Source organism: Lithobates pipiens, unplaced genomic scaffold (genome assembly GCF_037356315.1).
Source record: "Lithobates pipiens isolate NorthernLeopardFrog02 unplaced genomic scaffold, aLitPip1_a1.2 Scaffold_13, whole genome shotgun sequence".
In the NCBI taxonomy this organism is placed as follows: Eukaryota; Metazoa; Chordata; class Amphibia; order Anura; family Ranidae; genus Lithobates; species Lithobates pipiens.
The window spans coordinates 422644697-422669468 of NW_027507718.1; the positions used below are offsets into that span (position 1 = coordinate 422644697).

At 42.2% G+C, this 24772-nt stretch overlaps 1 protein-coding gene across 2 annotated transcripts in view; it reads right to left on the reverse strand.

Moving 5' to 3' along the window:
• Nucleotides 1–24772, reverse strand: part of KLHL5 (kelch like family member 5) — a 122571-nt gene that overhangs the window by 24508 nt on the left and 73291 nt on the right. For both annotated transcript variants that reach the window (XM_077477634.1, XM_077477633.1), the window contains exons 4-7: nucleotides 22337–22533; nucleotides 11829–12041; nucleotides 8997–9183; nucleotides 8391–8615 (exon numbers count right to left, since the gene is read on the reverse strand). In XM_077477634.1, coding sequence (XP_077333760.1) covers nucleotides 8391–8615; nucleotides 8997–9183; nucleotides 11829–12041; nucleotides 22337–22533 — 822 coding nt within the window. The remainder of the gene's footprint in view (nucleotides 1–8390; nucleotides 8616–8996; nucleotides 9184–11828; nucleotides 12042–22336; nucleotides 22534–24772) is intronic.

Genomic DNA, 24772 nt, shown 5'->3' on the forward strand with positions numbered 1-24772 from the left:
ATGTGCATCAACCCCTCAGTGACAACTATTCTGTGTATTTGCATTAACTCTTTGGTGACCTGTCTGTAGCATATAAGCATTTACCTCTTAGAACCAAGCCCCAGTGTCGTTTGACATTAAACCATTTCCATGGCATTTGATAAAATCACTAGAAAAGGCTATCCAGGTGGCTGAACAGTTAAAAAATAAAAATAAAAAATGTTCTTTTAAGTGGAGCTAAACTCAAAAAAAACTTGCAGAACTAGAAGTGTTAACTGTGTCTACGAAATACCCGGAATTTCTCCTGAAAAAAAGAGCAGTGCACCCTCTGGTATGGGAACACCCTTGTGCCCCGATAGCTTTATATCAGCTGTGTCAATCTATGGCTCTGTTGCCTTGGAATAACTGTTCAGCAGTTGTGCTGTATTGGTGCACACAAGTTAAATGCAGTATCAGCTCTACTGTGGTACTTTGCGCACTGATGTGCGTTGTGGTTAGTACTACGTACTAGTCATACTGAATGGGCTATGCACACACCACAGTGTAAGTTTAAACAGACCTCATCTGTGCACTGTGGTGTGCCATAAAGGACAGGCGTTGTGATGTGCTTGGTAGATGCACTGAAGATGAAGTCGTGATGAATGGCACAAATTCAAATATTCCCTTAACCCCTCTTTTCCTTTCTGATCATGAATAAAATTAGTACAGCTTCAACCACTCTCCTTCTTAAGAACTGATCTTTAAGCAGCAACGATGATGCAAAACACAAACTCCATGTACTTCCCACACATCACTGCAGCCTTTTTTCCCCCCTAAGAGTACAGCCAGTCAATGGGGGTGTTCTTGCCAATAAGGTCCGCCTACACAAGCTGGTAGAAATGATTGGCAGATGGAGGCAGACATTGGGCGTTAGGGTCGGGCCATTGTCAGGAACTTAGTGCAGCACAGGACTTCTTATGGTTGAAGTCATTGGGAGAGGGAATTAAGAGGTACTGAGGGTGGTTTCAACCAAGAAAGCATTCAGGAAAGAGGCACAAGCAATTGTGAACACTGGAAGGGACAGGCTGCCTATACCAGAAGGAAAAGGTAAAGCTGGAATTCAGCTTTAATGGATGAAAGCACTGTATATAATGTATAAAGTAAAAATCCCTGTGAACACAGATTTTAGGAGCGCTGATCAATTATTTTCATATGGACATCAATATCCTTTGTGCAATTAAAAATTATATAGGAGTTCAATACGTATAGTCCATATGGGGATGTATAGCCAATGCCAGCTTTTAAAGGGGCACCTGTAGATTAACGATTTCATACAGAATATAGATTTTTATCGGTTGAAATTTTTTATATCTACATTAATCGTTTAGGAGTGCCATGCAGCAATTCGATCCGTAAATATGAATTTTAATTGTACATTTATATTTAATTTTTCATATATATTTATTAGTTTATTTTTATTCAATTTTATTAATTACTGTAATGATCGTTTTTCATGCATTAGTAAGTGCAATGGGTTGTGCGTTTTTTAATGCATTTTAATGTACAATAATTTTTTAGAACATTGCGTGTGTTGAGCTTCAATTACTCAATATATGGCAGTTATATTAATGTATGAGAGTGTAAAGCGATAGTTTTTTCGTTTACACACCGTATATAGATGCTGCGGAGTATAAGACATTTGCTGAGTCCAAGATAATTGTATGGTAGATAGATTATATGAGCGTGGATTGATTTTTTTACACACATATTAAGAGAAAGGACTTAGCAATGTCCGTTATATAAAAAAATATATAAAAAGGGTTACTCGTCAATGCTATCTGCAGACAAATTGCGGCCGATCAGTATTGACAAATCTATGGTAGTGCGAGATTTAAACCGCGCTCGTACATGCCGTCTAATCTGCTGAGTATGGTCAGATGCCTCTGTTTCAGTGGCCGGCAGAGGAGCCGTGTGCCAACAAGTAGTTACCGTATATACTCGAGTATAGGCCGACCCGAATATAAGCCGAGGCCCCCAATTTACCCCCAAAAAAACTGGCAAACTTATTGACTCGTGTATAAGCCGAGGGTGAGACATGCCTGTCCATCCCTGTGTGTGTGTCCGTCCATCCCTGTGTGTCCGTCCATCCCTGTGTGTCCGTCCATCCCTGTGTGTCCGTCCATCCATCCCTGTGTGTGTGTGTGTCCATCCATCCATCCATCCCTGTGTGTGTGTGTCTCCATCCATCCATCCATCCATCCCTGTGTGTGTGTGTCTCCATCCATCCACCCATCCATCCCTGTGTGTGTGTGTCTCCATCCATCCACCCATCCCTGTGTGTGTCTCCATCCATCCACCCATCCGTGTGTGTGTCTCCATCCATCCACCCATCCGTGTGTGTGTCTCCATCCATCCACCCATCCGTGTGTGTGTGTGTGTGTGTGTGTGTGTGTGTGTCCAGCCTACCTTTGTCCCGAGCCTCCGTCCCGTGCCTTGCCTCCTTGCCTCCGTTCCGTCCCGTGCCTTGCCGTCGTGCCTTGCCTTGCCTCCGTCCCGTCCCGTGCCTTGCCGTCGTGTCGTGCCTTGCCTTGCCTCCGTTCCGTCCCGTCCCGTCCCGTCCCGTGCCGTGCCGTGCCTTGCCTTGCCTTGCCTCCGTCCCGTGCCCTCTTCGGCGGCCATTGTAAAATTCAAAAGCCGCGCCTCCTCCTTCGCCTGTGATAGGCGGAACACTGAATTTCCCAGCAGCCTGTGTTCCGCCTATCACTGACATCGTATCATCCTCGTCCGTAGTACGAGGATGATACGATGTCAGTGATAGGCGGAACACAGGCTGCTGGGAAATTCAGTGTTCCGCCTATCACAGGCGAAGGCGGAGCCGGAGGCGCGGCTTTTGAATCGTAGAATGGCCGCTGTCTGTCTGCTCGACACGCTGATCGAGCGGGCAGACAGCGATGACTCGAGTATAAGCCGAGGGGGGCACTTTCAGCCTCAAAAAAGAGGCTGAAAATCTCGGCTTATACTCGAGTATATACGGTAATATGGACATCAATGACTCTGGAGGCATAAAATAGAGGGAGCTCCGTTTTACCCCACCCTCAGATGATGTCGGAATGACGAAACGCGTCAAGGTGGAGCCATATGGCGAGTATCAACGTCAGTATAAAAGGCAGTCGGGTCCTCCGTCGGCTATAGCCAGCACTACAGTGAGCGGTAGGAGAGACTGCACATATCTGATACTGCAAATGTGAACCAACGCTATGTTAAGTTTATTCCTTTGTGAGTGCATATTATGATGATTTTTAAGAACAATATTAAAAATTAGTTTTAAAACGTGATTATGCTATGTCTGCTGTTTTTTTTTTTCTACTGAGACATTGAGGGGATAGAAGCGCAGTGGTGGATAAAGTAGTGAGGACCTGTACCACACAGTGGAAGTGTTGATATGCCTGATTGAACCTATTGGTCCCGGTAAGAGTAATGCCTCGTACACACGATCAGACTATCCAGCGGACTTGTTCGGCGGACCAGAGTCCGCCAGACAATCCGCCCGTGTGTGGGCTCCGGTGTACTTCTTTCCAAAAGTCCGACAGACTTTTGAATCAAAAAAGTTTTGACTCAAAATTGTCTGCCCGTCTGTGTGCTAGTCTGCCGGACTTTTGAAATGAACGGACTTGCCCACGCACGGAGAAAAGTCCATTCATTTTGAACTTGGCTCCAGGTAGACGGGACTAGTAAAAGAGCTGGAAGAAGAAAGCGGAGGTCCGGCAGAAGAACCGAAGAGGGGGACAAGACCCCCGAAGAGGGGGACAAGACCCCCGAAATCGGGATTTTTGCTTTATATGTCTTGCACTATTTCTGTCTGAGTGTGCCTGTAAGTAGCAGCTGAAATCAGTTTATGTTTAATGAAAGTCCATTTTCATAATTTCTTTACGTTTTTAGCGCTTGTGTTTATAAGCAATAAGGCAGGTGTTTGCTTATAAATATTTTTGACTGTATATAATGTGTTACTATGCATTGCTGCAACACATGGTAAAAGTGTAAACAGAGCCTTAAAGACACTGATAGTATTCCAATTAGCAACGTCATGCTGAAAACCAGAATTCAATAATTCTTACATAGAATGTAATAGGAGGGCATTATTTGGGCGTACCTGCATGGGGTTGCCTCTGCCTTCCCCCCAGGTGTTAGCTGATTAGGATGGTCAGATTATTCAGGTAATCAAGGGACGTTGGGCCCTTCCTGTTCACCTGGGGCAAGTAGGAATGGGTCAATGAGAGTGAATGGAACTCTCTGGAAGCAGTGGGGCTCATTATATAAAGGGCACACTGTCCTAGGAGTTTTGCCGACAGGCTGAAAGTCTGGTAAAGAAGAGATTCTTACCCCTCCTCCCATCGTTTGCACTTTATGTGGTATGTCACCTTACATATAAGGGGGTCTGATTATTATATAGTTGAGGAACATAGGATTTTTATAACCGCTTACCTTCCAGGAGCACATCAGTTTTTGTAGCAAAGAAATATACTTAATCTTATTCTTAAAACGTATTCTTTACATCTTACATCATGGGACACAGAGCCTTAAGTAATTTAACTTAATGCAACTTAATGGGATGTCCCATAGCAATGCTACTTGAGGGGAGGAAGACAAACCAGTGGGTACCCCCAGACTTGAGGACCTATAATGCTGCCTGCAGCACACTGCATCCCTGATGTTGATAGATGCCAGAAGTTCTCCTCCTCGAAGGACAGAAACTACTGACCTGATCATCTCCATGCTAAAGGAGCGGATCTTCAGGAACCCATTTAGATTTTTTAGATCTAGAATGGGTCTGACTTCTCCATTTGGTTTTGGTACCATAAAAAGATTTGAATAAAACCCCAAACCTTGCTCTTTTGTGGGGATCTGTATGATCACCCCCTGAGATATTAAACAGTCTAGCGCCCGAAACAGAGATTGTCCTTTCTCTGGATCTTTGGGAATGCTTGACCTCAGGAAATGAGGCAGTGGAAAGTCCTAAAATTCCAGCTTTTACTCCAGCGTTACCGTGGAGATGACCCATCTGTCCTGAATTTCCTCTTGCCAGACTTCTGAAAACTGCAGAAGTCTTCCCCCCTACTTTGGTGAGGGGGGGTAGGTGCCTCTTCATGATGAGGCTTTAGGATGCTGCTTTGCAGGTTTCCGGTCCCAGGACTTCTTTTGAGCCAGGGCCTGACCCTGAGGTTTTCCTCTAGAGTCTGACGGCGGAGGCTGTCGCCACTGCCTAGAGGCGGAAGCCCTTGGCACAGGGAAAAGAGCCCGTTTAAATGAAGGGCATTTATACTTTCTTTTGAATGGCAAAAGAGTACTTTTCCCACTAGAAAATGTTTGGATTGATTTTTGTCCAAATCATCCCCAAATAGTCGCTCCCCATGAAAAGGGAACCTATTTAGGTTTTTACATGGTGCTTCGGCTGACCAATTTTTTAACCACAGGATTCTATGCATACGTACTAGCATAAGCGCAAGATTGGACACCTGGTGAATAGAATCTTTAATGGCATATATGGCAAAGCATAATGCTTTCGGTAGTTCAGCCAATTCCCAGGCTTGTTGTGCAGGAACCTCTTTAAAGTGGTAGTAAACCCGCTGACTTATTTTTTTACACCTGTAAATCAAAAAGGCATAATGAGCATACTAGCTCATTATGAAATACTTACCTTAGAACGAAGCGTAGGCATCTCACCTGGTCCACGCCGAGGTAGCTGACATGTTGCCTCGGCCTGTCTTCCAGGTATCGCAGCTCCAGCATGCGTGATGTCACTCCCGCGCATGCTCGCGGGAGACTTCTTTCCGGCAGGGTCCGTCGTCTGCCAGGCTTTCAGCCGAGAATCCACGTTGCGCATGCGCCGCTGCAGTCAGGCTCATTGCAGGGGGAATATCTCCTAAACCGTACAGGTTTAGGAGATTTTTTTTTTTTTTTTTTTTTTACCTACAGGTAAGCCTTATTATAGGCTTACATGTAGGTAAAAGTTAAAATTTTGACAATACAACCGCTTTAAGGGCCAGCCTAAATTGGTCCTTTAAGGATTGACAAAAAAAAGGTATTCCAACCTTTTATCTGTTGGATCCTTAAGCATTTGTGCATAGTCTACTGGACCATTTAGGCTTTTATTCACACTAGAAATCGCAGCGTCAACTCTGCTGGTATTATTTTTTGGTGAATTTCTCCTCCATGGGATAGAGAACTGAAAGTCTCTTTGGAGGGAGAAAATGCTTATCCAAGTGATCCCATTCAGCAAAAATAAGCTGTTCTAGTAATGTATGGACAGGAAATACATGCAAAGGCTGTGAAGGTTTTAAGGAACCCAGGGAAGAAACCGAGCTTTCAGGAGACATGAAAGTAGAACGAACCATCTCTGTAAGAGATTGTATCAGCAATTTCTCAGATTGTGAGGCTGAAAAAGGTTCATCTACCGTTGTTTCCTCCACACAGAGGAATCAATGGTTTGTCTTTCCTCCTGATCGGCTGAGGGTAACACCTCATCCTGTGCCCACTCTTCCCCTTGCAAAGAGTCTGAAGTGGGGGATGGGGATCTAGAACACTTCCTATCCATTTGAATGAAGGATGCGATTAAAGCCGCTAATTTTCCTTCCAGGCCCTGCAGGGAGGAGGAAAGGACATTTTCAGTCATGTATACAGGGGCTGAGATGTGAGAAGCAGTTGCACCATCAATTTTATTCCAATGGCTCACCCTGGCTTGCCATAATTGGTAATTCAGGCGAGGATGACAGTGTGGAAGTGTGACTGGAGATCCTAGTGCCTGGGGGTGAAACCTTTGGTAATTTTTTGGTACGCATAGTCCTAAGCACAAAAGCAGAGGCACTAATAAATTGCACTTAATCGCTGAACATAGTCAAGACAGTAAAGCCACTATTAAGTTCAGCCTAGTGCTGGGAAAAAAATCCTTCCTGTATCAGGAATGCCAGTTGCAAACCTCACATGCCCCACAGCTCCTGTGTCTCTGTGTGCAGACTGCTTGCTTCTTCCTCGTCAGCCGAGGAGAGACTGTTCCAGCTGTATTTTTATAATCCTTTCCCGCCGTGCATCCTCATGGAGGTTGCACAGCGCTGCGCCTAGGCCCAGCCCCCTCTTTCGTTTTTGAAAGTGTTCCCATGCGGCTTTCGGGTGTCTACAGACCCAAAAGGGGGGGGGGGGTGCGGGGCGACAGGTGGGAGCCCCTGACACCAGTCAGCATAGGGAACAGATGGAACAAAATCCAGGCCCTTCGTAGCCCCCGCAGCGGAGGGGGGGTGGGAGTATTACAAGGGGGGTACACTGCTGATGTTTCCCTAAACCTCTGTCCCTTCAGGGGGTAGAAAAAAAGCATTTTAGGAGAGCCTTTACCTTAGAAAATCCCCCTGCGCAAGCTGCTGTGGCCACACACAGACTGACACTGAGCTTTACAGTGAAGACAACAGATTAAGGTATATGCATAGACTCCCTCTAGTGGAGAATTAAGGCATGACATCATATTTTCCCTTTAAAAAGAAAGCATAAGTGGACTTTTCAGTTCCTACATTTCTTCCCTTACCTTATCCCGCTGCAAGATTTGCTGAATTAACAGACAATCCAACCTTCAACCATCACGACGGGCTGTGTTTAGCAAACCTTCAAGGACCAGGTCCCTTTTTTTTTTTTCGGGGTTCTACTCCTTGGACCTGTAAAAAGCACCCCACCAGGAAAGCTTTGGGTCATGTAGCATGACCAAAGCCCTGGGTCCATGCGTCCAGCCCTACAAAGAGAGGCATTACAGGCAAAACCTTGTGCTTCAGAAGCAAGGCCTCAGTGGCACTTTGGATGGATCTGGTCTATGGATACTTTTTAAATCCAGCATAGATCGCTCCTAGAGCTCCTCAGAGCATATGTTCACACGTGACCAACACCTTAGACACGGCAAAAAAAAACGATGGGCTCCTGGAAGGAGGAGAGTTTATATAGGGAGTGAACTGCCTGGATTGGGTATACCCGTGTCCATCACCTGAAGGTGCCTATATACCCATTAAGTTATTACTTAAGGCTCTGTGTCCCATGATGTACGATAAAGAAATATAATTTGCTTGAGTCATCAAGGCTAAGCAATTTTGAGAATGATAAATTGATTTGAGTTAGAATTGTGATACGGTCGCAGCCAATTTATGCCAACTTTTGTGTGTTGTGTCCATTTGGCAAGTGTGTTTGGAGATTTGGGGGGGGGGGGGGGGGAGTGAAGAATGCAATCCCATACAACACTATCCATATTAAGCAAAGGTATTTGTAGACATACATCATGAGGAAATATGGCTGCCTTTGTAAATATAGAATACAAACTGTAAGCTACATTTAAAAAAGTAAAGACACTTTGATAGATTTCCATTTAGCTGATCAGTTGTGTTGCATTGGGTATGCTAACTTACCAAGACCATGCCGATGTGTGGACATAGGTGGCATAACACTCCACGTTTTTGTTTTAGGGTTATAACACTCCACAGTGTTTAGCGTTTTCAGTCCATCTCGTCCTCCAACAACATACAGCTTGTCATCCAACACAGCTACACCAAACTGGAGTCTTCGTCCATTCATGATGGCTACAGGGGTCCAAGTGTTGGTACGTAAATCATACTTTTCAATGCTTGTAGCTCCTAAAACCATTTAATAAGCAGATCTATTTATTTGCAATCAGTAAATAAACATCTGGTAAAAGTAAAAATCAAATATTAACATTTTGCATTTCAATTAACTCGAACACAAAACCTTCTCCTATTCTCCCTGGAACCCAGCTATCCAGCTTATGTACTACTGACCAGCTTCCCCAGGATTTCTGCAGCCGAATACTATACCTAAAGTACATATTGATTTGATTTTTAGCTGCATCTGTGTTCCATATGTATGATTTGTTAAACTTAATTTGAGGCACTAGGGGATCCTTAATATAAACAAGTTAAAACCTGATATTCTACGTTGCACCATATTAATATTTATTTTACTGCAGAAACTTTACAGGGCGATAGGAGAATAATTACCTTTAGTTGCATCCATACCGCCAACAGCAAAAAGCATGCCCACTGTTGACTTTCTAGGCTTTGTACGAGGGCTTTGTAACATTGGTCTCCTCTCAGGCAACAAATGATATTTCATGGCTTCCATAATGAGCTTCTGACATTCAATGTCATCTCTAAACAGTGCATTATTTTCCATGTCTGCAAGAAACTAATAAGATGCTTCATTAATGTTCCACCAAAGCTTCAAATATGAATACGAGAGGCCTTATTTCTAATAAGTCCATGGATCCCTCTTCACTCAGCTGATCAAACATTTTGTAGATCAGAAATTTTCTTAAAACCATTTACTACAAACGTTCTATTCAAGAATCATAAAAAACATGCCTGTATTCAGTAAAACATTTCAGCTTAAAAAATAATTCCATGTGTGCATCTCATTTCATCCATCTAAATTTTTAAACAATGCATGTGTGATCCTGTGTCCAGATCATGAACACCAAAGTATTTACATATTTTGTCACTTAGTAAAGGCAATTCAAAACAAGTCCTTATTAAATGTCTTATAAATTCCTAGTTAGAAGGTATCAGACTCTGGTGCTCTTAGCACAGATGTATCCAATGGCAGATGTCTCCTGTATAGATGTGTAAGTATTTATTAGAGGAAATCGTTAATTTTTTACTTTCCTCTTTTTTTTTTTGTTTGCAAGTAAATATTTGCCTATGATACTACTTATGCTATGAAGTTAAGGGGGGATGTGTATGTAGAATGATTTCAATTTGCATGTTGTGGGGGTGGATGGAAGAGGACATCATTTGTTGGTGGCGGGCCCTGGTGGGTTTACGCTCACCCCATCATATATATGTTGATGATGGTGCAGCGCATCAGGGTTCTCCTTGGTTGGGGTGCCTCGGGAAGCACCACCCGCCGGGGATTTAAGTATTGGATGGGTGAATTTGTCACCAATGGAGAAACCAAACTAATTGAATGGAGTTATATATTGTTGGGAAGACCTTACTGGGATTTTACTGTTAATGGGTTTTTTTTTGTGTGTATGCAATGCACTGATTTTTTTTGTGGGCACTGTTTTTTTCCCCGGTCCCCTATACCATTGGCCAGCTTTTTTTCCTACACTACTTTGCACCTAATATAATACCTGCCAGGATTTTGACATATCAATATTTCCCTCTTCTTTTCTTACTGTGTACTGTGCACTCTTAAGATTTTTTGCACTTAATGCACTGTTCACTTAATGTGGATACGGTGGGAGGGGGAGCTATTGCTGTGATATTATATGATTAGAATACATCAAAATAAAAAGTCAAAATTGAATACAAGTCCTTATTCATCTCTGGATCTGTAAACATTGTGGATACATTTAAAAAAGGAGAAGTTCACCTAAGTAAAATACAAAAATAAAATAAAAATGCACCTTTTTGCAGGTTACAAAATGTGCACTTATTTTATTTATTAGGAGCCTGTAAAGCATTGCATTGGGAGATCACAGGTGCAATGTTTGGCTCCTGTAGACTATCAGTATAACTGCCTGCCCATACCCTATATGGGCAGGCAGTTACTTAATGGCAGGAGCAATCAAACTACGTAGAGCACTCATCAGTGCCCTGGTAGTTCAATGAGAACTACAAGCAGTCAAAACGCAATGACAGACAGTAGTTGTAGTTCTCCCATTCACAGAACCTGGTGTATAAATAACGTGGCCAGGGTGACAGAGCCCCGCACAGCTGCGTTTTTTTTTTATTAATTGTTTAGTAACAGGTTACACAATACACCCTGGATACAGGTGTACATGTAATGAAAGGTGATCCTTGAAGCCGACCTTCAGGCACATTTTTTTTAGATTATATAATATATAAAAAAAAAAAAAAAAAAAAATATATATATATATATATATATATATATATATATATATATATATATATATATATATATTTTTTTTTTTTTTTTTTTAATATCCTCTTTAATTTTCACTAAGAAAGGGATAACATACACTGATTTAGAATACAACCAATAAGAGATAAAAGGGAGACAATAAGAAAAAAAGGGGGCATAAAAGAAATGGGGGCACTGGACCATTAGTTTCAGAAGGTACTTTGATACATACAGTTGCCATCACATGACTTCATAATTTTTATACCCAAACATGGGGGGAAATGTGCTTTTAAAACCGTGTACCAAGCCAGGACTGTGTACCTATAGACCATACTGTTAACAATGCACCCATTACACTCTAGAATAAGAAGGGAAGGAGGGGTATAGGCGGTGGGAGTGGGAACACCAAAAAAACAAAACAAAACAGTCAGCACTATATCTGAAATTGTAAGTAATATTAGCATAAAGAATCCAGGGTTCTATAGCATAAAGGTCTCATCCCCAATAGCATTATATTAAACTATAAATCTAGGAGGTAACAAACTGACACCTGTACCATATTAAAAGTATAATGTAACCAGGTGGCCCTCATTTTTTAGCTTGGCTATGCATAAAACCATGATCTCTCCAAAGGTGTATCTCGGTGTTATGTCCTTCAAAATCACTGCTCGTTTTGAAACTGGAAAGCACAGCTATCGATGTGGCTATGAAAGCTGCGACTCCTACAGGTAAGCGATAGAGTTGCTTAGCCTACCCCTTTTCCCCTGGTCTACTTACAGAATGTTATGTAAAACTTCAAAGATTTTGTGCTTGAAGTTATACAAACCCAACTGAATATAGACCTTGAGTGAAATAACTCATAATGGTGTGCTCAAAAAGTGTAAGGCAAACAACATTTATATGTAGTATATATGGTATGTTACTGAACTTCATACAGGTTCTGACAACCAGGCGAACCATAGTACCTGTGGTGCCAACAGGGGTAAACGGATAAAGGCCAGTAGTTTGCTAAGGTCCCTTCTCCTCTGTTCTACATCATGCCGTACCCAGGTTAGCAAGGCGTTCAAAATGGTTTCTTCATTGGGAATGTTCATATCGTCACTTGTTAAAAGTTTAGTAATTTCAGCAGCTGGCAATAATAGAAATTCCTGGTTTCTTATTACTTCCATGAAATGTTCCTATAAGCAATAAAAAATAATAATAATATCAATGGATCAATCTGGTTCATGCACGCGATATTAAGTTAAATAATTAGCATCCATTAGTGAAACACCAACTCCCAGATGGTACCAAGGAATATTGAGGCTGATTTATTTAAAAACCTAACCTCAAGGGAAACATTACTTACAATCGAACCAATGCTGCTGGCTATAGGATTACTTGAAATCTTCATCCTCAGGTCCCCTTATGAACACCCCCATCGTAATATTCTGGTGAACAGCATGTGTATGAATGAAACATGACGAACGGAGGAGTGGACCTTTCTTTCATCAACCCATCCTTCATTCATAGATCGGCTTTCATTTATAGAAGCTATAATACTACTATGAAAAGTGGAGGTGGTGGGGGCAAAGGGCGGACATAGTCGACGCTTTTGAGTGCATGTCACAGGTCCATGAGCTCTATTAAAACCAGATAAATCAGAGGTTTATAGTGGCAGGGGTAGGTGGGGAGGTTTTTTTTGTTGGCCTCAAAGCAACCGGGAACATGCACACAAAAGATTGTGTTAATATTTACTTCAGTTGTCCAATCATGTGAAAAGTTTACTTACTTCATCTGCACTTGATTGAGTATTCCAAGTGAACAGTCATGTGAACAGTATTTTACATGGCATTAGCATTATCTATAGAACAGCAAAATAAGGGAGTCATAGTGCACCATCTAACAATAGCCTAAACTGTTAGTAAACACTAGCGAGTCCGCCAGCTCAGCGGGAGATCGGCGCGTTGATCTCCGGTGAGCCGGCGGATGACAGGTCCGTCTGTGCTTACTGAGCGGTGAGGGGCCTGTCAGAGCCCCTCTGATTCCTATGGAGAGATCAGATGAAAATGGACAGCATGTCCATTTTCATCAGATCTCATTTGTCCGATCTGCTAAGACAGATGGCGAACGCCATGTTTGTTTTTAGCGGATCGAGTGGCAGAGGACATCTCCGCTGACGTCCGTCTCCCCATAGGAGTCAATGGATGGCCGGTCTGGATTCACCTGAAAAATGGACAGACGGATCCGAGTGGGCTTGTCGTGTGAAAGGGACCTAAGAGTCTTATGTCTTATGAAAATGCGCTCTACCAGCTTAGATGGAGCACAATAAAAATAAAAAGGAAGTCCTGTATTAAAAAAAATAAATAAAAAAAAATAAAAAAAAGCTGGGAGGCAAACCTGCCCATGTAACCTGTGAAATTCCTATGATCAACTCTCCTCCAACCTTGGAGCTTTCTCTGCTTAGTAAGCTTCTTAATGAACATGCATCTCTTACCTTCACTTTTCTTTTATAGCAGCGGAGCAGAAAGTCGAAAAATTACTGTGTGGTCTAATAGGCAACAGAAAAGACCCACTGCTCTTAATAACTTACACAAAACTGGTCAGGCTGTAGTTCAAGTCTGTATTTGCAATGTCGTGTGTGGCTGTTACTCAGCTCTGCCAGCACAGACCACTGCGATGCGAGGGCAGGAGGTAGCAGTTTAAGAAGAGACCAAAAAAAACAAAAAAAAAAAACACGACATTTGCAAGCGAAAATCTGTCACAAATCATAATATGCAGGGTACAAGATTATAAAATGATGAAAATGTTTGACATTTCCAGCTGGGCTTTAAAGAATGGAATATTGCCCAGGCAATGGGCTGCTACACAAGCAATGAGCAGGTACACGTTTTCCAGCCAGCAAACACTTGCAGGTGGAGTAGTGTTTGCGGTCTCATCACTGCTGACGTTTAACAAATGCCAAGCAGCATCCGGAATCTGTCTCACTCATTGAGAAGAATGACCAGCCTGATGTACAGACTAGTAGGTGATCTTGTGTGTGCGCTTTAACACACTTGCAGTGTTTCCTAGACACATTATTTTGCATTCAATATATATCAGCATCCATAAATCGATAATTTTTTTAATTTGTGAAAATGTTCAAATTGGGCCCAATTAGCCATTTTTCCCTCCCTGGGGTCATGCGTCGCCTTAGTGACAAGGTCTCAGGTGTGAATGGGGAGCAGATTGTTAAATTTGGTGTTGTCATTCTCACTCTCTCATACTGGTCACTGGAAGTTCAAAATGGCACCTCATGGCAAAGAGCTCTGAGGATCTGAAAAAAAGAATTGTTGCTCTACATAAAGATAGCCTAGGCTATAAGAAGATTGCCAAGACCCTGAAGCTGATCTGCAGCATGGTGGCCAAGACCATACAGCAGTTTAACAGGACAGGTTCCACGCAGAACAGGCCTTGACATGATAAACCAAAGGAGCTGAGTGCACATGCTCAGCGCCATATCCAGAGGTTGTCTTTGGGATATAGACGAACACACCACCAAGGCGACCACTGCTAAAAAAGCGGAGAATAAATGTGATGGACTGGCCAAGCATGTCTCCAGACCTAAACCCTATTGAGCATCTGTGGGACATCCTCAAATGGAAGGTGGAGGAGCGTAAGGTCTCTAAATTCCACCAGTTCTGTGATGTCATCATGGAGGAGTGGAAGAGGATTTCAGTGACAACCTGTGAAGCTCTTGTGAACTCCATGCCCAAGAGGGTTAAGGCAGTGCTGGAAAATTATGATGGCCACACAAAATATTGACACTTTGGGCCCAATTTGGACATTTTCATTTAGGGGTGTACTCGCTTATTGCCAGCGGTTAAGACATTAATGGCTGTGTGTTGCGTTATTTTGAGGGGACAGCAAATTTACACAAGTTATACAAGCTGTACATGCACTACTTTACATTGTAGCAAAGTGTAATTTCTTCAGTGTTGTCACATGAAAATATATAATAAAATATTTACAAAAATGTGAGGGGTGTACTCACTTTTGTGAGATACTGTGTGTGTGTGTGTGTGTGTATATATATATATATCTCTCTATCTGTCTCCCCAAAATTACAGCTGGTGGCAGAATGAGTAAGACAACTACATTACCATATATAATCATAGGGTTTTTTCCCCTTTAAATACTACTCATAAATATCACAGGCTGAGAAGCCGCTATAATATATACATTTGAGAAGCACATTATGGTTCCCATAGAAACATCCGCTATAATGCAGCATATTTACTCATAACAATATTTATAACTTGTTTTCTCATAAAATTCATTATTAAAATTCAATTCCTGTACACCAGTCAAACAATATCAAAATAGAACTGGGGGAAGAATTTCATCTTAACAGAATATTACTTTTTCAACTGCACTTTGTCTTTCACCATCTTATACTGTGCTCACAATAAATAGGAATAACAACAGATATAATATATCACTCCTCAGGCAGCAAACATATCTGAGACAAATCAGCAGATGCAAATACGCAAAGCCATTTAAAGCGAAGTTCCACCCAAAAGTGGAACTTCTGCTTTAACTACTCGGGACCCCCCGACATGCCTCATTTGGCATGTCTTTTTTTTTTTAGCGGGGGGGGGGGGGGGTTTTGGGTGGCGGAGCGGGTACCTAGTTTGTCCCACATCCACTCATGGTGCCGTTTAAAGTTCACCTCTCCCTCCCTGCAATCTTCTGGGACACGTCATAGGTCCCAGAAGATTGCCAGGCCATTCAAGACATCGCAGCGTGCCCGGCTGTGAAGCTGCAAGCTGACACAGCCAGGCACCCACACTTGCAATGCCGGCACCGTAAAGAGGAGGGGGAGAGGAGCGAGGCTTTGGGCGGCCACATCACTGGACCATGGGACAGGTGAGTGTCTATTAAAAGTCAGCAGCTAAACTTTTTGTAGCTTCTGACTTTTAAATGGGTGGAACGCCGCTTTAAAGCTGAACTTAAAGTGGAGGGCCACCCTGAAAAAAAAAAAAAAAAAAAAACATCAGAAAAAAAAAAATTAAAATATATATTTTTTTAACTTACCAGAAATGCCTGTTGCTAGGCACATCGTCCTAATCTGCCTCTTCCTCCTCCGTGGAGATCTTCTGTCTTCTCTCCTCCGTGCGGCGTTTTCTGGGTAATGGGTCGCGCTGTGTTCTGGGAACTGTGTGTCCCAGAACACAGCGCGTCCCATTCACAAAGCGCTGCGTGACTCGTGCATCCGCAGTAGGAAACGGGCAGTGAAGCCGTAAGGCTCCACTGCCCGTTTACCTTAGCCAAAATGGCGGCGCCGGGACCCGAGAGCCGAGGGATGGGTCAGCCTCGGGCGGCCAACATCGCAGGTGCCCTGGACAGGTAAGTGTGCTTATTAAAAGTCAGTAGCTACAGTGTTTGCAGCTGCTGACTTTTAATTTTTTTATTTTATTTTTTAAACCGGCCCCCCTCTTTAAGGCATATAAGAGGCACAAATATTAGAATGTAAGCTCTAACGAGCAAGGCCTCTGATTCCTCCTGTATCAAATCGTACTGCAACTGTACGGTCTGCCCTAATGCTGTAAAGCACTGTGCAAACTGTTGGGCACTATATAAATCCTGTATAATAATTGTAATCTAATCATAAATACATTTTTTTTTTTTTTTTTTTTCACAAACCCTGGAAGTTTCAGAATTTACCAGTCTGTCTAGTCAAAGATCAGAGAGGCTGTTCGATAATCTCCCTAGTTCAGCTGATAGATTTGGTTATCTGTAGCATAGAAATTATATTGCAAGCTGTGGAAAGCTATCTTTCTATCAATCAGCTCTCTCCATCAGTATCCTCACTCATCACTAATTTACTGACCTACATATCCGTATGGATGCCTCACCACTTCCCCTGACTTCTCTGTTGAGATGGATAGAACTACTATCAACCCTTCCTCTCATGCCAGGATGTAGGTATAATGTGGACTATGAAGTATCCTTTTGGCTCCACATCCAATCACTCATCACTGTTCAAATCTTGCTGCCTCAATCTCTGCAACATCTCCAAAATAAGCCCCTTCTTAACCAAGGACACCACAAAGCTCCCAATTCACTCCCTAGTCATCTCTCGCTCGCCTCGATTACTGCAACACCCTCTTCATTTGATTACCTTTACATAGGCTATCCATCCCCCTCTTTAGTCCATCATGAATGCTGCCATACTCCACTTTACCAATCATTCAGTGTTTGATATCTATACTGGCTCCCGCTCACCCAAAAAATAAAATTCAAAATACTAGCAACTTACAAAACTATCCACAACCCTGCTCCAAGTTATATCACTAACCTTGTCTCAAAATACCAAATTGTTCTCTTCACTCCTCTCATCACTTCCTCCCATGCTCGTATTCAGAACCTCTCCAGAGCCTCTCTCATCCTCTGGAACTCTAGATCCCAACCGGTACAACTATCTCCTACTCCATCAACCTTAAGAAGATCCTTGAAAACCCATATCTTCAGAGAAGCCTTTGCTGCCTCAATGGTATTGCAATGAGCACCTCCTTCCACCTCTTCTGGGGTCCCCGCTGATGCTCTCTGCTCCTCCTCTTCTGTGTGCGGGTTCTCTCCTGAGCCGTGCTGTGGGTATAGCCACCTGCTCTTTACTCACAGGATTTGACCAACAGCTGTTCTATGAGAAGAGAGACAGGGAACTGCAGACGGGCACAGAAATGGATCCACACAGAATCCGCACAGTGTTAGTGCGGTGAGGGGATATGTTCATAGCAAGTGGAAAAACATTTTTCACCCCAATGTAGGGAATGCATTAAGAGGTGTGTGAGATTATTATATATATATATATATATATATATATATATATATATATATATACATATACACATATACACACACACACATAGCTTTAGTATAAACATCAGGCAACAGCAGGTGAATAGCAAACATTTCTGCATACAGTATTCAACAGTCAAGCCCTGCACTTCAAGCTCAGGGTAGAATAAATAAAGATCTAAAGTATAGGAAGTTAATTCTGTCTCGCTTACACACCAAAACTGTGGGCCATAAGGATGCGGGGCACAGATTAAAAGAAAAAAAATTGCAGCAAATGTCAAAGGCACTTAATATTGCGGGTGTATAGCAATAATAATAATTCATCATCAGACTATAAGATTATTCAGCCTGACACTCTTATAAATCTGAGAAAAGTGAAGGATCGATAAATGTGGTTCTATCTTCAGATACAGCAGTACATAGCTGATAACCTCATCATCCCTGGAGAAATTAAAGCTGAACTCCTGCTTTTGATACACTAAACATACGTAGTTTGTTTGGGCCAAGCTGGTCAGAGATTGTGACATCAACCCCCCTCTCTGACTCAGCCAATCACAGGAAGCTTTTTATTTATTGCCGGAATACACAGCTTTCTCTGAATAACTGAGCGTTGATCAAATAGACTCAATTGTGTTGCAGGTATGAGACAAGAAGTTTTCGACTCAAACCCAGAACACAGTGCAGTATCCTGTATGTGGCCACAGCTACATACAGTTTATACCGCACATCCAGCAGGTTCACATATTAGTGAGGCCCAAACAAACTTTGTAAAGTGCATCAAAAGCTGGAGTTCTGCTTTAAGCTGTCCTTTAGGGAAAAAAATGCACTTAACATTTCCAAGAAAGAATCATCTCAAAATATGCAATACATTTAGCAATTTTCCTTACCATGTATTTATGTAACCTTTTCCTGTAACAAGTGTTACAATGATCAAAACAGTAACAAAAAGTGATGCCCTGTACACAGTCGGACATTCCGACCACAAAATCCATCGAATCCGATGGATTTTGTCCGAAACTGGTGTTGCATACACACGGTCGGACAAAGTTGTCGGTAAAGAAATGTGGTGACGTTCGTTGCGTACAACGGGACTAGCTAGAGGCTAGTAGCCAATAGCTTTGGTCTTGTAATCGGATCTGAGCATGTGTGGCACTTGGGCAGTCGAAATTCTCCACAAACGATCGGAAAAAGTCAGATCTGATTTTTTTGTCGGAAAAATTTAGATCCTGCTCTCAAATTTTTTCCGTCGGAATTTCCGATGGAAAAAGTCAGATAGAGCCACACACAATCGGATTTTCCAACAATATAATCCGATCGGACCTTTTCCGTCGGAATCTCCGACCGTGTGTACAGGGCATAAGAGTGCATTCACTCAAGCAGAAAAACACATGTACAAAATGTGTGCTATGATATGCATTTATAGGTCTCTTTATGTGGACTGGCATCCATTGATGTGTTTTTTTCCCCCAATTTCCTGTGTCATCATGTTACTTTTCCTTGCATTTTTTGCACATATTAATGCGTTTTACATGCATTTATGTGCCCTGAGGAAAAAATTTAGACATGCAGTATATTTCTGCACAGCTTTGTACTGAACATAACACTGTGTGCCCTTTTAAAGACCTGTTTTTTTCTAGTGCAAAAAAAGGGCAGGTCTCTGCACATAGCCCTAAAATAAAAGGTACCCATTGATTTTTCATGACATGATAAATATTATTCCAATGCAAGTTTAAAAGCATGACGATAACTGGAGACTCACCCAAACAAAAATGGTACAATTATTTTCTGCGTCCCCTTGCAGAGATTGGCCTTTTTATGCAAAACCGTGAACCACTTATGCAAAACAAATGTAAGAACAATATTTGGTACAGGTCGCATTAGACAATGTAGACAATGGTGTAGCAAAAAAAAAAAAAAAAAAAAAAAAAAAGTTTCAAGCAACACAAATAGCCTGAAATAATGATAGTTACAAATCATTACAACATCCAGCAAGACTGCTTTCTTAAAATGACCTCCATAGTTTTGAAAGCCAGATAACAATATTATATAGAATGAGTGAAAGAAGAAGTTAGAGAGAATATAAGATGGAATAAAAAAACAATAATAATAATAACAAAAAAACAAAACAAAAAAAACATAAAGGCGGAAGGGGAGGGGGAAGAGAGAGGAGAAGGAAGGAAGGAAGGAAGGAAGGAAGGAAGGGGACATAAGGAAGATGCCCAGCTTAGACCCAGAATACATCCAGAAAGGAAGACCAACTTCATGAGAAAATATATCTTAAGAAAAACTTTGATTAGCTTTAGGTATGTCAAACACCCGCCAAGACATCCATACTGCACTGAATAGTTCCGATTTATCATTGTCTTGAGCAATCAAGCGTTCCCTTCCCATGAGTTCCCTCAGGACCGCAACCCATTCCAATATAGGGACAACCTGTGACTTCCAGTGTGGAGGATTGATTTGCAGAGTGGCAACGAGATTAGCATTTTTGTAGTGCACAAAAATGCAGATTTCTAAAAAAATAATTTAAAAAAATAAAAAAAAAGTATGAACGAGCCCTAAGTGTACTTGCAGATGGCAGAAAGGCGACTGTAACATCTTCCGGTAAATTTGTCAAAACTGGAGCTGCTGCGCATGGCAACCAATCAGCATCAGCTTGTTTAGTTCAAGTGGAAGTCCATGCAAAAATGAAAATTCCTGCATCTATAGCCACCAACATTCTAGCACTAACCTATCTAGCCCTGCAAAGAAAAGAAAAAGAAAAAAAATATGTATACATACCTTTCCTACAGGTGATCCAACCTGATCTCCAGTGGCGGAAGCTCTGAGTACACGTCCGACAACAGTTGTGAAATTAATGGGAAGTGACGTCACCCAGAGTTATTATGGAGCTTCTGTAATGGGCGTGTCCTCTGCACCCGCCCACACAACGAAGCTGTGGCTTACAGTTCAGTGTGGGATCAGAGCTTCAGCCTCTGGAGATCGGGTCGGATCGCCTGAGAAAAAGGTCTGTATACAGATTTTTTTCTTATTAGGGCTAGATAGGTTAGTGTTAGAATGTTGGTGGCTATAGATTCAGGTATTTGAGTTCTTGCATGGACTTCCACTTTAACCTCTTCCCGCCCGCCCTATAGCCGAATGACGGCTATAGAGCAGGCGCTTTAGTCCGGGAGGCCATCTCTGGACGTCCTGGTGTTTACTTCCGCAATGCGCGCCGCCGCGGGTGCGCATCGGGGAAGTTCTGTGTTTGCCGTGTCCCCCGGAGACAGGCAAACGCAGATCGCTGTAAACGGCCAATCACAGCGGCTGTTTACAGCACGATCGGCGTGTCCAATGTGAGATGATCTCATATGTAAACATATGAGATCATCTCTCAGCGCCGCTCTCCCTCCTCACACAGACAGCACGTGAGAAGGGAGAGATGAACGGCTGCAGCAGCCGTAAGTGAAAAAAAAGTGCCATCCTCCCCCAGTGCCAACCTGCCCCCAGTGCCACCTGTTAGTGCTATCTGTCCCCAGTGCCACCTGTTGTCAGCGTCATTTGTCCCCAGGGCCATCTGTCATCAGCGCCATGTGTCATCAGTGCCACATATCAGTGCCATTTGTCATCAGTGCCACCTGCCAGTGTCACGTGCCATCTGTTGTCAGTGTCACGTGTCATCAATGCCACTTATCAGTGCCACACGTCATCGGTGCCACGTATTAGTGCCATCTGTCATCGGTGCCATGTATTAGTGCCATCCGTCATCGGTGCCACGTATAAGTGTCATCATTGCCATGCATCAGTGTCACGTGTCACTGTCCTGGTGCTCCAGAGCCTTCAAAAGTGTAATAGGTAGTCAACAAGTTAGATGTGTAATTTATGCTCCTAGAACATATGATGGTGCTCCCTGCATGTTGGGCCTCTATGTGGCCAGGCTGTGAAAAAGTCCCACACATGTGGTATTGTAATACTCAGGAGGAGTAGCAGAATTTTTTTGGGGGTGTCATTTGTGGTATACACATGCCATGTGAGAGAAATAACCTATTACAATGACAATTTTGTGAAAAAAAAAAAAAAAAAATGAAAAATCTTAATTTTGCAAAGAATTGTGGGAAAAATGACAACATCAAAAAGCTCACCATGCCTCTTACTAAATACCTTGAAATGTCTACTTTCCAAAAAGGGGTCATTTGGGGGGTATTTGTACTTTCCTGGCTTGTTCGGGTCACAAGAAGCGAGATAGGCCACCAGTACATCAGATGTGATCAATTTTGTGCGATTCGCACCACAGCTTGTAGACTCTCTAACTTTCACAAAGACCAAATAATATCCACTAATTTGGGTTATTTTTACCAAAGACATGTAGCAGTATCAATTGTGGCCAACATTTATGAAGAAAAATTAATAATTTGCATAATTGTCATTCAAAGTGTGAGAGCACCGAAAGCTGAAAATTGATCTGGGCAGGAAGGGTATTTAAGTGGCCAGTAAGCAAGTGGTTAAGCTTTGAAAAGAAAAGATAGAAGCCGATTGGAGTTGTCACAATCTGGAGCAGCTGACAACCAGTTTTGATAAACTCGCCTTTGTCTCCAACTCCTAATACAAAACAGTTGTCAGCTGTTCTGTAGCATATGGGTGTATAGTAGCTAAAACATGTGAAAGTTCTCCTCACCATTGTGTAACTGTGGGCCACATTGTGCAAATCTGTACATCCTTGCGCATCAGCAAAAGAGCGAATGCCCAGGCAGTTGGAAGGGTGGAGCTGCTTCATCAGAAATGTACAACAAGCTTCAACTACCGGTGAGAGTTGTAGAAGGCAAGCTGTGGATAGTAGGCTTTCTATGTTTTCTTCTTTAAGTTCCAGACGGCCTGCCAAGAGAAACATTGCCATTAAATAAAAGCTGAAACCAGTTTAGCCATTTACTTTAAGATAAGCCAGCAACACACAAAGAGAATAAAAAAAAATAAAAATAAAAAAGTCCAAAATAAAAAATAATTCCACCATGGAACAAAATGTATGAGACATTTAGTAGATCAATCATTAGAATATAGTCACTGTAATTTTCAATTTCATTTTTTCAAAGACTTTTGGAGGATGGCACTATAGAGGGACTATAGGAAACCACTGACTGGGGCCCCGGAGGTAAACAAGGAGCCTGGACAGAATGATCATTTGTTTACCAGAACAAACGGCTCACGCAGCTATTTCAACTATGCATCTACCAGTCTGCTTGGATTTCCACTTTAAAAATCCCCACAGTACCTGTTCTTCAATTTTGGCAAAATTGGTCATATCTTTCTAACAATTTAAGCACCATGTTAAGCATTTAATGGTGTATTTGTCCATGCCTTTAAATGTATATTGCAATTTCCAAAATGTATATAAAAATAAATATATAAAAAATGCTGAAAACAAACACACCACACGACAAATGCCGACGAGGGCATAAAAACAAACAAATACATTTTTTACCACTGTTTTATAAAAGCCCATAAACATAACGATTGTCTAATTTTATCAACCTTCATTTGAATTAAAAATGAACTTCTTAGCTACCCCTCATCACACATGTGACTGACAGAGCAGTACTTCCTATTTTACAGAGTGCATGTTCAGAAGCATCATTTGGGCGGGATGATGAGGAGGAAAGAATAATGCTCTGTCAATCACAGTTCTAGTGCTGTCCTACAAGAATACAAGAGTAACACGTGGGGCAGCTGAGAAGATTACCAAGAAAATGAAACAATTACTACATATATTTAAGAACAACTCAAATAAGGTTTACAATCAATGCTGTGATATGTGGGCCATAACGTTAATGCTTTTACACACACCACATATGCCATGACATGTACCAATGGGTTTATATAAACTTTAAGGGTTTGTTCTTCATAGCGACCATTGGCGTGCACTGGGGAAGGGAGCTATGTGGATGCACTGGAAATGACACAATGCTTGGTTTTCTTTTTTTTCAACTTTATTGAAAATTGACATTACATTTATTTTTATTCACCACAGTGGGTTGCGATTAAGCATACTGCATCACAACACTTAAAAAATACAGCGCGTCCTACTTTTTTGCTCAATGCACATCAGTGCAGCGTAGTTTTGTGAACTAAACTAATGGGATATATTTGTTAAAAAAAAAATGAAAAAAAAAAAAAAAAAACACAAAACAACGCATGGGATAGAAATTGCCCCGTCTATGCAGTGGCACGGCTCAAGGATGTCCAATGCAGCCCGACATGACGTGAATGAGCTGACAGGATGTTTCTCTGTGTAATGAAACTGCATATGGAACCGCCTTGAGCAAGGCAACCATCTTCCCCAACAGTCTAATGCAAAGACGGATAGAAGGAATACCAGGGCAATGCCAGAAGATGGCAATGCCAGAATAAAGATGCCTCTATTCCTCAAAAAAAAAAGACAAAAAAAAAATGAAGGCAACATCAGAGAAGTACTGCGATCTCTAAGACCCTTTTCACACCACACCACCGATAGCGTGGGCAGTAAAACGCCGCTATTTTTAGCGGCGTTTTACCGCCGGATTTGCGGCGCATTTCGACCGCTAGCGGGGCGCTTTTACCCCCGCTAGTGGCCGCGAAAGGGTTAAAACCGCCGGCAATAGCGCCGTTTTGCCGGCGGTATTACAGCGCTGCCCCATTAATTTCAATGGGGAGCAGCGGTGGAGGAGCGGTAAACACACCGTTCCTTCACCGCTCCAAAGAAGCTGCTGTCAGGACTTTTCTGACGTCCTGCCAGCGCACCGCTGTAGTGTACACTACAGACAATGGTGCAGCTTCTTTAGGGCGTTTTGCAGGCGCCATTTCTAACGCTATAGCGCCTGCAAAACGCCCTGGTGTGAAAGGGGTCCAAGAGGTAAAAAGAGTGTTTAAGTGTTACACTTAAACATTCCTAAGCAAACATGAAAAAATATAACTAATGCTGGGTCCACTTTCAATCAGAATATCTGGATTCTTTCATAAATCCAGGTAAGCCTGGTTCTCTTTAAAGTAATTGTAAATCCCTATTTTTATTTTAATTAACAAACATTTTACACTTACCTGATCTGTGCAATGGAGCAGCCCCGATCCTCCTCTTCTCGGG